We start from the raw sequence: 14,534 nt of genomic DNA on the forward strand, positions 1-14,534 counted from the left end.
AGTTTCAGAACGCTTGTCTGCCTTTCTAGCTTCGTCCCCTATATACTGCGAGCAGTCTCTTACAGGCTTTGCCTTATACACTCTCATATATGACTGCAATTTGATTCACTCTGCGCCTGGGTTATACTTTGCATTATTCTCTGGTTCTAGACTTTCCTGCAGACAGTTTTCATAACGAACTATATGTTGACAACCATCGCCAGGGATTGTTTCTGCGTCTGAACCCACTGCCCACTAAGCAAACTAAAAGGAGCACATCATTGTAAGTGATGCCAAGAGGCAAGAGTTCTGCAAAGTTCTGTGCCATCTGTATGGCACTGATCAGCAAATGAATTTGTCACAGCACTCAAGTGGGGAGTTAAATCATTGTTAGAGCTTTGAAGCAGCCTTTGGGCCATGTGCTTCGTTCTCCTTACAGTATCAGTTCATTCTCTCCTTGTTATTCACATTCCTTGCTTTACTTTTTGCTTGCTCGTCTGCCCACCAACCTCTCGACTCTCCTTATAGCCTATCCTTCCCGGCCTCCTCCTTCCTTTTAACCTTCTATGTGTTCCCCTTTCTCTTCGCTAACCAGGGGTGTAGCTTGCTCAGTAACATTGTCGAAAAATCTGAGGCTCTCAAACTCTCAGCCAGGCTGGCATTTAAATACATTATACAACAAGCAACGTGTATGAGAGGGGCCTATGGGGCAGTGGAAAGGAAGGGGAATGCGAACTGGTAGGAGTACTAAGAGGATACACAATGTTATGTAAAATAACCAATATTTTTCAGGACTTTAAAACAAAAAATGGTGTGTGCGTTTTTGCCTTTGTATACGTAAAAACTCCTGGTGCAATTCGACTGACATCTTCCAATACTCAACTGAAAGCACCTGAACCCAACTATATATCAAAGAATATATCGTTTAGGGGGGTGCACACCCAAAAGGCCCCCCACACACCCCAAGCTACGCCCATGCCGCTAACCCCTCACTCTCCTGTTCTTCACGCCGCTTCTCCACTTTTTTCTCAAATTTCACCTTTTATTCTTCTTCTCTTATCCCCCGACACCGCCTCCTACCTCTTATCGCCTCCACTCCTTTCTCCTGCTATCCACTTCACCCTGAAACTTTTGCCTCTAATGCTTTTCCTTCTGGCATGTATGCACCTGTACCATCCCCACCACAGGCCTCTTCGCCCATCGCCTCCCTCGTTTCCCCACCCCACACACAGCCCCACCCCCTCCCCGACCCAGCTAGCTCTCTCCCCCTCTCCTTGTGTGCCCTTAAGCTGGTGTGATGTGTAAGTTTTCTTTCACTCTGATGTGAGTAAGCGGCTACCAGTTCCCGCCCACTTGCAGGGTGGGGCAGGGAGGGCTGGTGTTGGTTGTTCCTGTGCAGTTCCTGAGTGGCTGGCAGGTCCCCTCCTCCTCCCTTCACCTCCTGCCCTGAGTGCTGCGGAATGCCAGTCATTCCTGCGCCGGGAGAGCTGGCTTTACTTCTGGTCAGGGGGAGCACCAGTTTGTTGTGCACTGCAGGGGCACCAGGGCACTGCTCAGAGCCGCGAGGCGGACCTTGGACTGCTGGGACCTTCAAAGCGCATACGGACGTCAGTAGGACTACCGAAGAGCATGTGAGCACTCCCGGGACCCCGAAGGGCACACGCGGGCGCTTTCAGAGCACCGGAGACCCGCTTAGTTCCGCAGAACACTCCTTTGACCCCCGTGGAGTACCTTGCATTGATTGGACCCCCCTCCCGGAATACCTTGGCAGTGCTTAGAAGCCCCGTGGAGTTCCTTGTCACTGTTAGGCTGTAGGGGAGTACCGTGGCGTTGCTGGGTTCCACGAGGAACACTTAGACCCAAAAGAGTCTGCTGAGACCCCTCCGGGGCGCGGTGCCAGTGATGAGGCCCCTTGGAACTCCTGGGCACTGGTGAGGCCCCCGCAGGTCATTCTGCTGGCATCCCCGAGGAGCACTGGGGTCCTGCGGGCACACCTGAGGAGCGCGAGCCCATGCCACAATGCACGAGAAGCCACCCCATGGCCGAAGAAGAGCAGTGATTGGCACTGCTGTAGCCCAAGGAGCCCCTAGTCACGCTAGGTGATGCTGAGCACTTGTGGGCCCTTCTGTCACTCCTTGGGCCCATTAGTGTGGCCGGGTCACTGAAACCCACAGACTCCCGAGGCACGTCAGAGACCCCGAGGAGCGCTAGGGCATTGCTGGCACACCAGGCGGTGCACTGTTGTCACCCACGGGGTCGGCTAGACAGGGCTGAGACCCCGAGGAGTAAAAGCGTCTTGCCAGGACCCCGGAGGAGCATCCAGCTGTGGGCAGTGCTGAACATGTGCCTCCTGTAAGACCGCCTTCCACATAGAGGCCAGCGGGGCTCCACCATGGGGCAGGCCTTCTTCCCCAGGCCAGCTAATCCTGCTCTGGTTGGTGAGTAGGGTTTACTTCTGTGCTCTAGTAAACGACATGTTTTATGTCGGTGTTGCGGCTGGGGGCTCGTGTTTGTGCCTCTGGTTACTACTTTACACCGCTGCTTTATGTCATCAGCATTTGCAAAACATTTCCCGCTAGTGCAACACTGTAGTACTTTCTTGATATATTCGCCCTTTTCATGTTGTAAAAAAATAGTTGAAGTGTGTCTGGTGCAAGCTTCTCTAGCTTGTGTGTCGGCTGGTGGTGGGGGGTGAGTAGTGCTGGATCCCCTGTACTTAGGATATCTGGAAAAAGAGGGCCGGCGTGTACCTAGTGACTTGGACTGGGGGCCGTTGGAGTCAGGTTTGTGTGGGGTCAGGAGGTGTATTAGGAAAGCGGAGTAGGGGGTTAGTGTTGGCTCGATTTGAAAAATGGTGTGGCCGGGGGGTGGGGCCACATGCATTGCTGATACTTGTATCTGTGAGTGCAGTGGCACAGGTGTTCAATGTTTCTCTCTTGTATTACCGCTGACTTTTGTGGCTAGTATTGCGCCCTGTGTGTGGCTGTATGTTTATATTTACACATACACAGAGGAGTCACCTCCACTTTGGGTGCGGTAGCAGTGGGGGTCAGTGCAGACCCCTGTCTTTGGGGGAAATTCTCAGTAATTCTTAATGACCACTTTGTGGGTGGTAACACTGGAAATCAGTAATGCTGCCTTCCCTTGTGTGTGGGATCGTAATCGGGGTTCAGTCGTGTGGGTATCTGTATGTGTGGTAGTTCTTTGGGGAGGTGAGCAGCGGGAGGTGTTTGTGCCTTGTTGCAGGTGGTCAGCAGTGCGGGCTTTTGTAAAGAGGCTCTCTGTGGGTTCCAGTATATGCAGATTTCCTGGGACCAGTGGGACCGGCTCTTGCATGTTCAGTGGCTCTGGGGGTTGGTAGTGTGAGGTGCAGTATGCATGGGGTTACTGGGGGTTAGTTGTGTGCCCCAGGTAAAAGCAATATCTCTGAATCCTAACGCAGTAAAGTGGCAGCCACTCCTGAGCAAGAACGGGAAGGGAAAGCAAGTGTGAACAGTCAACTACAATCCATTCGAAAAGCAAGGCACGCCTAAGGTGGTGGGTAGCCCAGTGAACACGGCTTTTTAGGTCAAAGCCTACCAGACAGCGCAGCTATCTGATTGGTAAAGACTTATTGGGTACATTTTGAAAGATGACCTAAGAATGCATTCTGCTTGTTGCTTACCATTGCTTTGTGGTTTGTAACTCCCATATTCTTCCTTTCTATTAGCTGCCTTTATTTGTTTGAGCAGTCCAGCATGTGTTTGTCCCTTCAGTGGAGCATAGCCTGTTTACTATACTCCATAAGTGATTGCTGTCTGTATACAGGCTAATACATTTTCTTCTTATCTTGTCACATTTGCTGTGGATTCACAGGGGTGAAGTGTCAGGCTGTGTCTTCCGAGGGAGCTTGTTGCTTATTTTTCTTTCTCTGACTTCAAAGTGAGAGGATTTATCTGACAATCTGGGTTTGTGAAAGGAAAGGCTTTTTTGTAGCATACAACATAATTTAAGTGTCTGTGAATGAATTGTGCACATACTTCAGCATATCTCCAAATTAGGAAAACACAAATGTATCACTTTTTTTTTATAATTCTAAAGTGTGCTGGAAAGTATTATTTAAATACAATCAAAACAAATCAATACACTAGGTGATGCAGTTTCTTCACATTATCTTTTGTGCACAGTATAGTTTTATCAGTAAAACTATATCTGTGTTAACGTCATGGTCATTTCAATTGACCATTCACAAATGGTCACGTAAGTTGAAATTGTGTTGTCTGTAATGGCAGTGCGCTACCACACGATGCATACTCCACTCTAAATCCTTTTTATGCCACTCTACTCCCCTCCACTCATTGACTACTGTGCCCTTCCACTCTACTCCCCTCCACTCCTTCATTCTACGTCCCTCTGTAAGACACCGGTCTACACCATTCCAGGCCACTCTATGCTACTTCAGTCCACCCCACTCCACACCACTCTACTTTGATACCTTCCTCCATGGCACTCGGCTGTACAACATGTTACTGCAGTCTAAGACACATTATTCCACTTTAGGGCACTCAATACTGACACTCTACGTGACTCCACTTTATACCCCTCCACTCTCCTCTATTCTACTCCCCTCCTATCTCTACTCCATGCCCCTCAAGTCCACTCCTCTCCCCCCCCCCCCAGTTCGCTCCCCTTTACTTCACTCACTTACTCCACGCTTCTCTTCTCTCCTCCATTCCCTTCCACTCCCCTCTTCTTCTCTTCACTCCCTTCCACGCCTCTCTACTGTACTCCACGCCATGTTCCCTACCACTCCATGCCCCTCCTGCCTGGAACCAGACTGATCCACTTGTGCTTCCCTGCACCCATGTCCGTAGCAGAGGAGCTCTGGGCAGAGTGGCTGCTGTCCTATAGTACAGCAGACAAAAGTACCCATGGTTCCCATTACTTGGAAAGGTAGAAATCGTGGTAGAGGTAGTGAGGGACAGGGGAGACCAAAGGGAACTTTAGAGAATACACTCTTCACAGAGAGGACATTTTTTGGCAAACAAATTCACAGCTGTAAATGAACATGGAGAGACATGAGATGGATGGGGGCAGTGGTTCGTACGGACCATGTAGTGTCTGAGAAATGAGGCTGGTAATAGGCAGTTTGGACCTAATGTTTTGTCCCCTATGTGCAGTGTATTTCTTGAAGGGCCGATTCCTTGCCGTATTTTCAGGATATTCACAAAGGATATATTTCTGTACTATAAACATGTGTAATGTAAACTTCAATATGCGAAGGGATAAGTAGGATCTTTAATAAAGCACCACTCCAGAAAAGAGTCCAACTCACGGATCAACAGAAACACAACTGCCAGTCCTAGAGTAGGGCCATTCTAGAATACATGTTGGAATAATGAACGGGTTGCCACATTGTAATGGAGACTCGCACTGGACATAACACATCCTCCTTTCTTTATAAACAAAAGCAATAACCTTATCCAAACACGAATGCAAATACACAATAGATTTACATAAAAATGAAAATTAAACAAAATTAACAATAACAATACATATTTAAACAATATAGTCAGCAAGCCATTTTGGTTTACTTCTACTTCTTTTACACCCAGTAACAGAGTTATTTTCTGTCACGTCAGACTCTAAAAACTTAGCCCCAGAAATTCCAAAATCCATGAATTCCTGGGCTTTGTTCGTAAGATTATTATCATCATCATGTGACTCTTGTGACTCAAAATCCTGTCCAACTTGTTCCACCACCAAATCCTGCACCCCATGAGCACATTCACTAGATTACTTCTCTTCGTTGCCCTTCAACAATCATACTTGTACATCAAATCATAGTCATGAGGAATCTTGCGTTCAAAAGGCATATTGTGGTCGTTAAAATACACCCGTCCATCCCCCTTTAGGATGGCAATGCGTCTTAAATTCCAGACTTTACCATCAGATACTGTCACCGCATTTTTCAATACCTCGATTACTTCAAAAGGTTTTGAAAACTTGCTTTCACCTTTCTTAACTTTCCATGGTTTCTTAGCCTTGACTAACATTCCTACCTTAATATTAATTCTGGACTTAGTACCCCTGCTTTGATCAAATTTTGTTTTATAATAAGTGTCATTTAGCATATGCTTTACAGCATTTAAATCCATAGTAACTACAGGATTCTCACATAACCGTGATGGGTTGCTTCTAGTTCTTGCTACTCTCCCTTTCATAATTTCAAAAGGAGTTCATCCTGTCATCTCATTCATCGTTGTACGATACATCCACACTGTTTTATGCACATGTAACTCCCGTTTGTCATTGGCAATACTGTCGGGTTGAATAGCCCCCTTAGGTACTCTGTTAAAGCGTTCAATAAAACCATTGCCACTGGGATTATATAAAGCAATAGCACTATGTTTTACACCAACTTTTCTGAAATAATCCTTAGCCTTTTTTGACATAAATTGTGCCCCATTATCAGTAATAACTTTTGTGGGAATACCTTCATCAGTAAAAAAAATTCTGTCTAAAAAATGTAAGGACTTTTCCAGTTTCCACCTTATCCACAATTTCAATGACATGCCACTTGGAAAAAAATGTCTATGGCATCAGTAATGTATTTGCCTTTAACAACAATAGGGCCCATAAAATCCAAAGCAATGACTTCCCAAGGACTAATTGTGTTACAAGAGATACACATGTTGAGTTTTAAAGTTATCAAAGCTTTGTCAGCATTAGCACACTTTATGCAGTCTCTCACACACCGTTCTATAAAAATATCATAACCAGGCCACCAAAATTATTATTTTTTCTTTACAGATTGTTTGGTCCTTACAATCTCTCCATGTCCCTCATAGCATTGCAATGTGATTAATCTCCTTAGATTAGCTGGAGGAATAGCTCTATTACCCCTCCATAATATACTATTGAGGTGGGATAATTAATTTCGAACTTCCCAAAACGTTTTCAAATTTGGTTCTAAAACTTTCTTCTCTGGCCATCCCTGAACAATATACTCTAAAACGTTCTGCACAATAACATTTTTAGAATACTCCTCATCCCATGCTTTCTTGTCAGTAAAAGGGATGTCTTCATCATATATCCAAGCAATAGGATAATTATCACACTCAGAATTGATTTCATCCTTAATCTGCAAGGGCATCCTGAAAAAAAAATCAGCAGACACATTGTCCTTTCCAGGTATATGTGACGTTGTAAACAAACTCCTGGAGTCTCATAGATAATCTGGCTATGCGAGCAGATGCCTTTATCATTCCTTTCGTTGTGATTAATTTAACTAATGGTTTGTGATCACTACGGACCTCACAAGATCTGCCCCAAATAAACGCCCTGAAATGCTCCAAAGCCCACACACATGCTAACGTCTCTTTCTGTAACCGAATGTTTCTCATCTGTGCTAGTGAGGGGTCTAGAGGCATAAGCAATTAAAGATCCACTACCATCAGTCTTTTTCTGTGATAACATTGCACCAAACCCTTTCGAGCTGGCATCAGTAGTAACAATGCTATGTAAATTTGGATCAAATCCTGACAAAGGAGCAGCATTAGCAATAGCTGATTTGATGTTTTCAAATTCTCTATCACACTCTTTACTCAAAATAAATTTGTTACGGTTCTTGAGTAACTGTCTCATATGGAATGTTTTGCACAAAAAATTCATAATATATTTAGAATAGAACTCTGAGACCAAGAAATGATCTCACATCATCCTTGCAAATAGGTTCTGGGGCTAAACGCATTGCTTCAATCAAATCAGGGTTGGGCTTAATTCCTTCCACGCTCAACACATGGCCTAAGTAAACAACACATTTAACTGCAAATTTGTACTTTGAAAACTTGACTGTTAGCCCTCTCTCATGCAGAGTACTTAACACACAATCTAAAAGTTGATCATGCTCAATTTTATCCTTGCCATGAATCAAAATATCGTCTTGAAAACAATGTACGTTGGCCATATTACCAAATAAAGAATGCATAAGTCTTTGAAATATTGCGGCAGCAGAAGCCAACCCGAAAGGCATTCTTTTATATTGTTAACACCCAAAAGGAGTAATGAATGCTGTGTAGTTTTTACAATCCTATTGTAACACAATCTGGTGGTAAGCGGCTGAAAGATCTATGGTAGTGAGAAATTTCACACCCTTAATCGTAGAATGCCTTTCAAAATGCGTGGTAAAGGAAATTGGTCAATGAGTATATTATCATTCAGATAAAGTAAGTCAATACATAGTCAAATCTTGCCATCAAAGCATCTAGCAGCTACAACTGGAGAAACCCACTCAGGTGATTCTTTCTATTATGTCCTCCTTCACCAATGTATCCAACTCCTTCTCTACTTCTTTCCTTACTGTTATAGGTGTATTTCTTACTTTGAAAATTTTAGGAATAGCATTTTTTTAGCACAATTCTATGCTCGAAATCAGTTAATTTTCCAATGTGGTTATTAAAAATAAAAAAAAACAGGAAATGTATTTCGGATCGTATTACTTATTTGTTCACACTCTTCAACTACCATCACAGGTTCAGGACTATTGGGGTCAGGAATAATGCCCAAACTACCTTGATCTTGCCAGCCTGAAACTGCAGGACCTTTCTTCGCAAGGTACAATTCACATAAGCTAGATCTATTCTTAAACTCAAATAGAAATTTGCTAATACCGAATAAATCAATTTTTTTCACCAGAAAGACCTTCTGGAGAAATATCAGGACTGACCAAAACTTCTTTTACATTTGCCAAACCACAGTTGCTCATCAATAATAAAGTAAGGAGAGCCCGAATCTGCATACATTTGAACCTCAACCCCCTCCAATTGTCACAGTACATACTGTTTTTTTCTTGACCTTCCCCGTATCAACATTTAAAACTGTCTTCATTACCTTTGATGTTTAATACAAACTTATCATCATTTCTTTTGTCCCATGAGAAAACATCTGTCACTCCCTTCCTCTACAAATTTAACACGATTGTGGAGTTTTTCTACAAACGTAAGAAAAATGCCCCAACACTCCACATAAAGAACACTTCTGTTTTAATGCATAATTTGCTATTTGCCCAATGTGAGCTACTTCCACATCTAAAACATTTAGGATGTTCTTTGGACAATTCTTTTGAAGTATCCTTATTCACCGCTAGTGTCCTTCCCTGCTTTTTGTCCTCAACTTTTCGAATGAACCTTACTAACACATTCATCTAGTTTGGACTCTTTCTGTATGACCATAGCACTCCTGGAAGACATTCCTGCTTTTCTGACAATATCTAAGATTTGTTGTAAATTAGAATCCCCATTCACTCATAACCTCTCCTGAATGGAAGAATCATTAACATGCATAACAACTTAACTTAATCTCTTATTAAATCCTCTTGTAATTGGCCAAAATTGCAATCTAACTATAATGTTCTAAGTGCAGCGACATAGTCATCAATATTTTCATCGGGCTCCTGTTTCCTGTGGAAACATTGGTATCTCGATATACCAATTCACACCTTAGGGGAAAAATATTGATCAAAAGCACTGATAACATTATCAACCGCATTATGATCACATTCCCCACCCACATCTTTAGGCATTTGATTATACATCTTCAAACACTCAGGTCCAACGCAATGTAAGAATTTTATTTTTTTTCTTTTGTGGAGGTATTCCACCTTGGATATCAATAGTGTCAATGTAATTAAGAAAAAATACTTTACATTTTGACCATTTCATACAAGGAACACTTCCTGCTGGCCAAAATACTTGTGGAGGAGGAAGAGAAACTCAGAGCACACAGTGGTAAAGTAGAACAAACAACAAAAATAACTTTAAAATGAAAATAAAGAACAAATGGAGAATTACTGACTGATTAAAAAAATAAATAATAATAATTACAACATGCGGTCGAAGAAACACGTTCCATGTAGATAGTTGTACAGATAAATATTCCTTAAGCGTGAAAAGCTCTAAGGTTTACTAGTTCCACAGGTTGAAAGAATGTAGGTATAGAAAACTGACCAAATGTATGACAACTAAGTGAATAGGTCAACAATGGAGACTAATACTTCCTGGTGAAGAAACCAATGAAATAGAAAGACGTGAAGACGACGAAAAACATCACTGCCAGGAATCCCTTGAAGATTCAAAAGGAATCCAAACTATGGCGCGGGGAGCGATTACAAAAGTAAGTAAAGCTCGTGCGTGTGTGGAAAGAGCTTGCCGTGTGTACTAAATCCTAAAAACGTACACACTCACGAAGAATGCAAAAACCACTTTGATGTCCACACCTATATGCCTGAAAATAGCCCTCTGAATAGTCAGGATCAATAACGTACTGCAGCAGTGCTTGGCATGCTCAAGATTTAACCCGTAAAAGGGGCTTAAAAATTTTGGGGGGGCAAAATGCACGGCGTACAAAGAAAAACCCGGTAATTCAGGGAAGTAAAATCAATCCACAATCCTTATAATGATGAGACGCGCTAATTGAGGGTCCGAGGAGTGGTGCCGCTTGTCGCCACTTGTAATTTAAACTCCAATATGCAAAGGATGAGTAGGATCTTTATTAAAGCACCACTCCAGAAAAGCGTCCAACTCACGGATCAACCAACACAACTGCCAATCCTAGAGTAGGGCCATTCTAGAATACATGTTGGAATAATGCACACGTTGTAATGGAAACATGCGCACACTGGACATAACAATGAGTGAATTAATTTACATCGCCTATGTTTATCCTGAAAATATGGTAAAGAACTGATCATTCTGGACCCAGGTTGGATACCCTGCTTCTCCACAATCCTGAAAATGGTAGAGGTGTAGGTGAAGATGCTGGAGGCTTTATTGTTCTTTGGACAGTTATGACTTGTGGCCTATGCAGACATCCTTTCCCCAGCTGATGCACTCGTGACATTGTACACGCTCAGTTGTTATGGACTTTCACCATTGTGGTGTGATCACATGATGATCTCTGGCTGCTATTGAATACTTGCAAGATTCACATGTCCAGGCGTGCCAGGAGCTCACCCACTCTTGCTTTCTTTTTACACTCTGGGAATTGTCCTGTTTATCTCATTATGCATTAAGTGGAGGTTCCAGAATGTGTAGACCTACCCAGACTGGATCATGTACGTCTCACGGATGCATTTGGGAGCCTTCAGAGCTAAGTGCAGGGCTCTTCTTGTTTGTCCTAGTTGGGCTACCAGGAAATGAATGGTTTTGGCCTGGTTAATTCCTCTGCCCACTAGTGCTCTGTAACAAGGAAGTTTGGTAGTTCAGGTTTCATTACTTGGTTCCCTTTATTGACCTCGTATGATCATCTTGTTCATTAAGGGTACCAGGAAATAAACAATCAGCTAGATGTGGTCATACAGTTGTAATGGGGCCCAAGGAGTTCTATAGTTACTTAGTGATAGTTCTTAACATCCCAGATCTCGCAAACTCCGGTAAGTAACTTATTGGTAGCGTACTTTTTGTTAGAATAAATGCTGTAAATGCTTACCACTATAAGGAATTTAACAGTATAAGGCCATAGCTGAAGACCTGGTGTGCTCTTATTTAAAATTTCCCAACGTTTGAAAAAACGCTGCATCAGTCATTCCGAAGTGAAGTCTTTTTTGCGCCTCATGAGAGCTTAAACAGTTTGCTTCTCCTTATTAGGTTGCCCAACATTAGCGGGGGTGCTTTGGCCATGCCGTCTACGTATTTCCTTTTGAGAAATCTTGCAGAGTAATTAGTGACATTTGTGGTTGGTGGTCTGTATCCAGGTCTTGTGCTGCATTCAGGAAAAAAAACGTAACCATGCATAGTATTGACAGCTCAATCCACAGCTTTCATCTCGCACCCAGCCAGAGGTGTCTCTATCCTCTCATTCTCCTTCTCAGACACTCCTTAGTTCACTACAGATTTGTCACATGCCTAAAAAGCTTTAAAAAATAAATAAAAATAAAATTTGTCACTTCGAAGCTTTCAAAACGGCACATCTGTTGATGTTAAAAAATGGTGTGCCCTTCTAGAAGCCCATTTACGTTTACTCCCTTCAATGGAAAAGCAATGCTGGTATCAGTAAACTGGTTAGGTGACCCATGAAAAGCAGGCATGAAACATATTTCTCTCCATTCTTTCCTCCCAACCTTTGAAGTGTCTCCGTGGCTGTGGGCTCCCCCCCCCCCCCCCAAAAAAAAAACCAATTTAATTTGCTATCTCATCTTGGTGCCTACTAAGTATGTGATGTCGACCACCACTCCCTCCTCTAGTCTTAGGTTTCAGGTAAAGGAAATCTGGCCCAGTTCTTCTGCTGTCCATCAAGCAAACAGGTAGGCTGTGCAGCTGAGAAACTAAAAACATCACTTATATATGAATTTACAAGCACTTCACACTTCGAATCTTACATTTATCTCAAAATTTAAAGGAGACACAGGCACTAAGAAACCGATTAGTGATTTCTCAGTGTACAGGCTCAAAATACCAGCAGTATCTAACAGACTAATAAGGGGAACCATACAAAATGGATTTTCGTACATTGAACCAAACTGACTCATGTATATACCGACCAGATAATAAGAATTTATGTCCGAAATGGTTTTCCTGGGTTTGGTGTACTTTCACCACCACCAGAGGCCTAGGCCAAATGTAAAAAAACAAAAATAGGATCGAAAAAATGACAAAGCACAATGTATATGTTTAAATATACACTGTTCTTTGGCGAATTTTAGGATTTCCCTAGTTAGTTTCTGGATTTGAAGATTATATTTTAACCCATGTAATTTATTTGACCAACAATCATAAAAAGGTGAGCCAATTAATTTATGAATAATTCTCCTTCTCATCATCACTCTTCTTGGCTACAGCCTCACAGTGGGTTAACCTTGCTTGAATTTTCTTAAAATTTGTGTTACTTGCATTTATTTCATAATACTTACACTGACTTCAGTACTCCACTTTGTGGCAATCACTTGTAATCCGCTGATATTCTGTGACATCATTCCTGGTGGATATTTTAACTCTTTGAGGTGCCCAACTCTACCCTAAACCTGGTTTGATAGTAATGTTTGTCATTTTAATTTTTTATTTTAGATCTTCAGTTTTCTTTATAATCCGTCTGTGAACACTGCCAAAAACTGTACAGCCATTCTGAGCCAACAAGGAAAAATGCTGAAAAGCAGCATGTTTAAGTATATCCAGACAGTGCACGAGAGTCAGCCAGTCTTGCAGTGTGTATTGCAGTGCTTGCTGTTAAAGGCTTAAGGCTTGCCTATCCTACACCAGCTGCCTCCTCCTCTCCTCAGCTAAAGTCCCAGAGGGTTTGCCTCTCACTCCCTCCTTTACTCTCACCCACGCGTCCTTTCAATTCTTCCACATCAATTCTCATTCTCCATCACTTGCTTGACTACCAGTGACTCCCACCTCCTTTGGAGCTCCTTACCCTACCTTGGGGCTACCCTAGGATCTCAGCAGGTAATAAGGGAGAATTTGGAGAGGCTTATCTGCCAGAAATTTTGAAGGGCACCTGTAGACATCAGATATCGAGAGAGGTTTTGGCAGCAGTTTCCTCGACCCAGTCATGTCTCCTAGTCCCAGTCTTGTCTCCATAATTGTCAGTGTTTGCATTTGTTGGTGCGGTGCAACATGGTGTCAGAATTGACAGAGGTGTCCACAGAGACTGGAAAGGTCAAGATTCCAATGGCGGTATAACACTTCCCAGCATCTCCCTGCTGGCTGGTAATGCCTTCCCACGCTGTAGCGTTTACAGCTACTGTGGCGGCGACTGCTGCTGCCGCAACACATAGGATGTAAGAGTGACTTGCAGTTCTTCAGAGGCACTGGTATTAATGTTTAAGTTTCAACTGGTGCGTGATCTGATAAGACCAACAATCCTGACATTGAGCTCTGAATCTGTGTTTGTCAGCTGGTATAAGAGCAATTCTTGAGAAGGAGTTCTGAATGTGTGAAAAAAGAATACTCACAACTTGTTGGGTTTCTCAATATCTACATATCTCACCTAGTGTTTAAAAAAAACAAAAAATCAGTTGCGTTTAATTCTTTCAGTGACAAGCTCTTATGTATTAGAACTTTTAGCTTTGAAGCCATGTTAATATCCCTGCTAGTTTTCATGTTTTCTGGTTGGTTTCAGTTTCATCAAGCAACGCGTTTGTTTGTAGTAAATAAAAATTGAGACGTGTTCTGTGGATCTCTTTTATTTCTTATTTGACCAAGAGCCATCCTCCTGCTCGGTAATGTACTTTTTTTTTGTTTTTTATTGATGCTCTGCATTTTTTGAGGAAGAAAATACCAAGCTGAATTTTCTTGGTAATCCACTAACAGTTGTAGACTTACCCATTTATAATTTGGCTGCTGCTTCATTAGTTAGGCGTGTTTCCTGTAACAAAGCAGTGCCTGCTTGACTATCTTTTAGGAATCTTCGCACTTCATTTATTTTTAAGTCATTGTTGATATCATTCTCATATACATATCAGTGTCCGTAAATTTGACAATTTTATACATACATATTTTACAATTTTAAAAAGTTAAGAAGTGGTTTGTTGAAAGAAGACTTACTTGCCTTGGTATTGGAAATGCCAGAGGTTGGTA

At 42.5% G+C, this 14,534-nt stretch overlaps 1 protein-coding gene across 8 annotated transcripts in view; it reads left to right on the plus strand.

The window, feature by feature from the left end:
* PHACTR4 (phosphatase and actin regulator 4) overlaps positions 1-14,534 on the plus strand; it is a 370,026-nt gene that overhangs the window by 123,108 nt on the left and 232,384 nt on the right. Inside the window, exon 1 of one of the 8 annotated variants that reach the window (XM_069224105.1) lies at positions 1,401-2,417. The exons of the other annotated variants lie outside the window; for them this stretch is intronic. Within the exon in view, the coding sequence (XP_069080206.1) occupies positions 2,372-2,417 (46 nt within the window). The 5' untranslated portion in view covers positions 1,401-2,371. Of the gene's footprint in view, positions 1-1,400; positions 2,418-14,534 lie in introns of those variants that run through there. 8 annotated transcript variants of the gene reach the window in all.

Source organism: Pleurodeles waltl, chromosome 3_1, assembly GCF_031143425.1.
Source record: "Pleurodeles waltl isolate 20211129_DDA chromosome 3_1, aPleWal1.hap1.20221129, whole genome shotgun sequence".
Taxonomy (NCBI): domain Eukaryota; kingdom Metazoa; phylum Chordata; class Amphibia; order Caudata; family Salamandridae; genus Pleurodeles; species Pleurodeles waltl.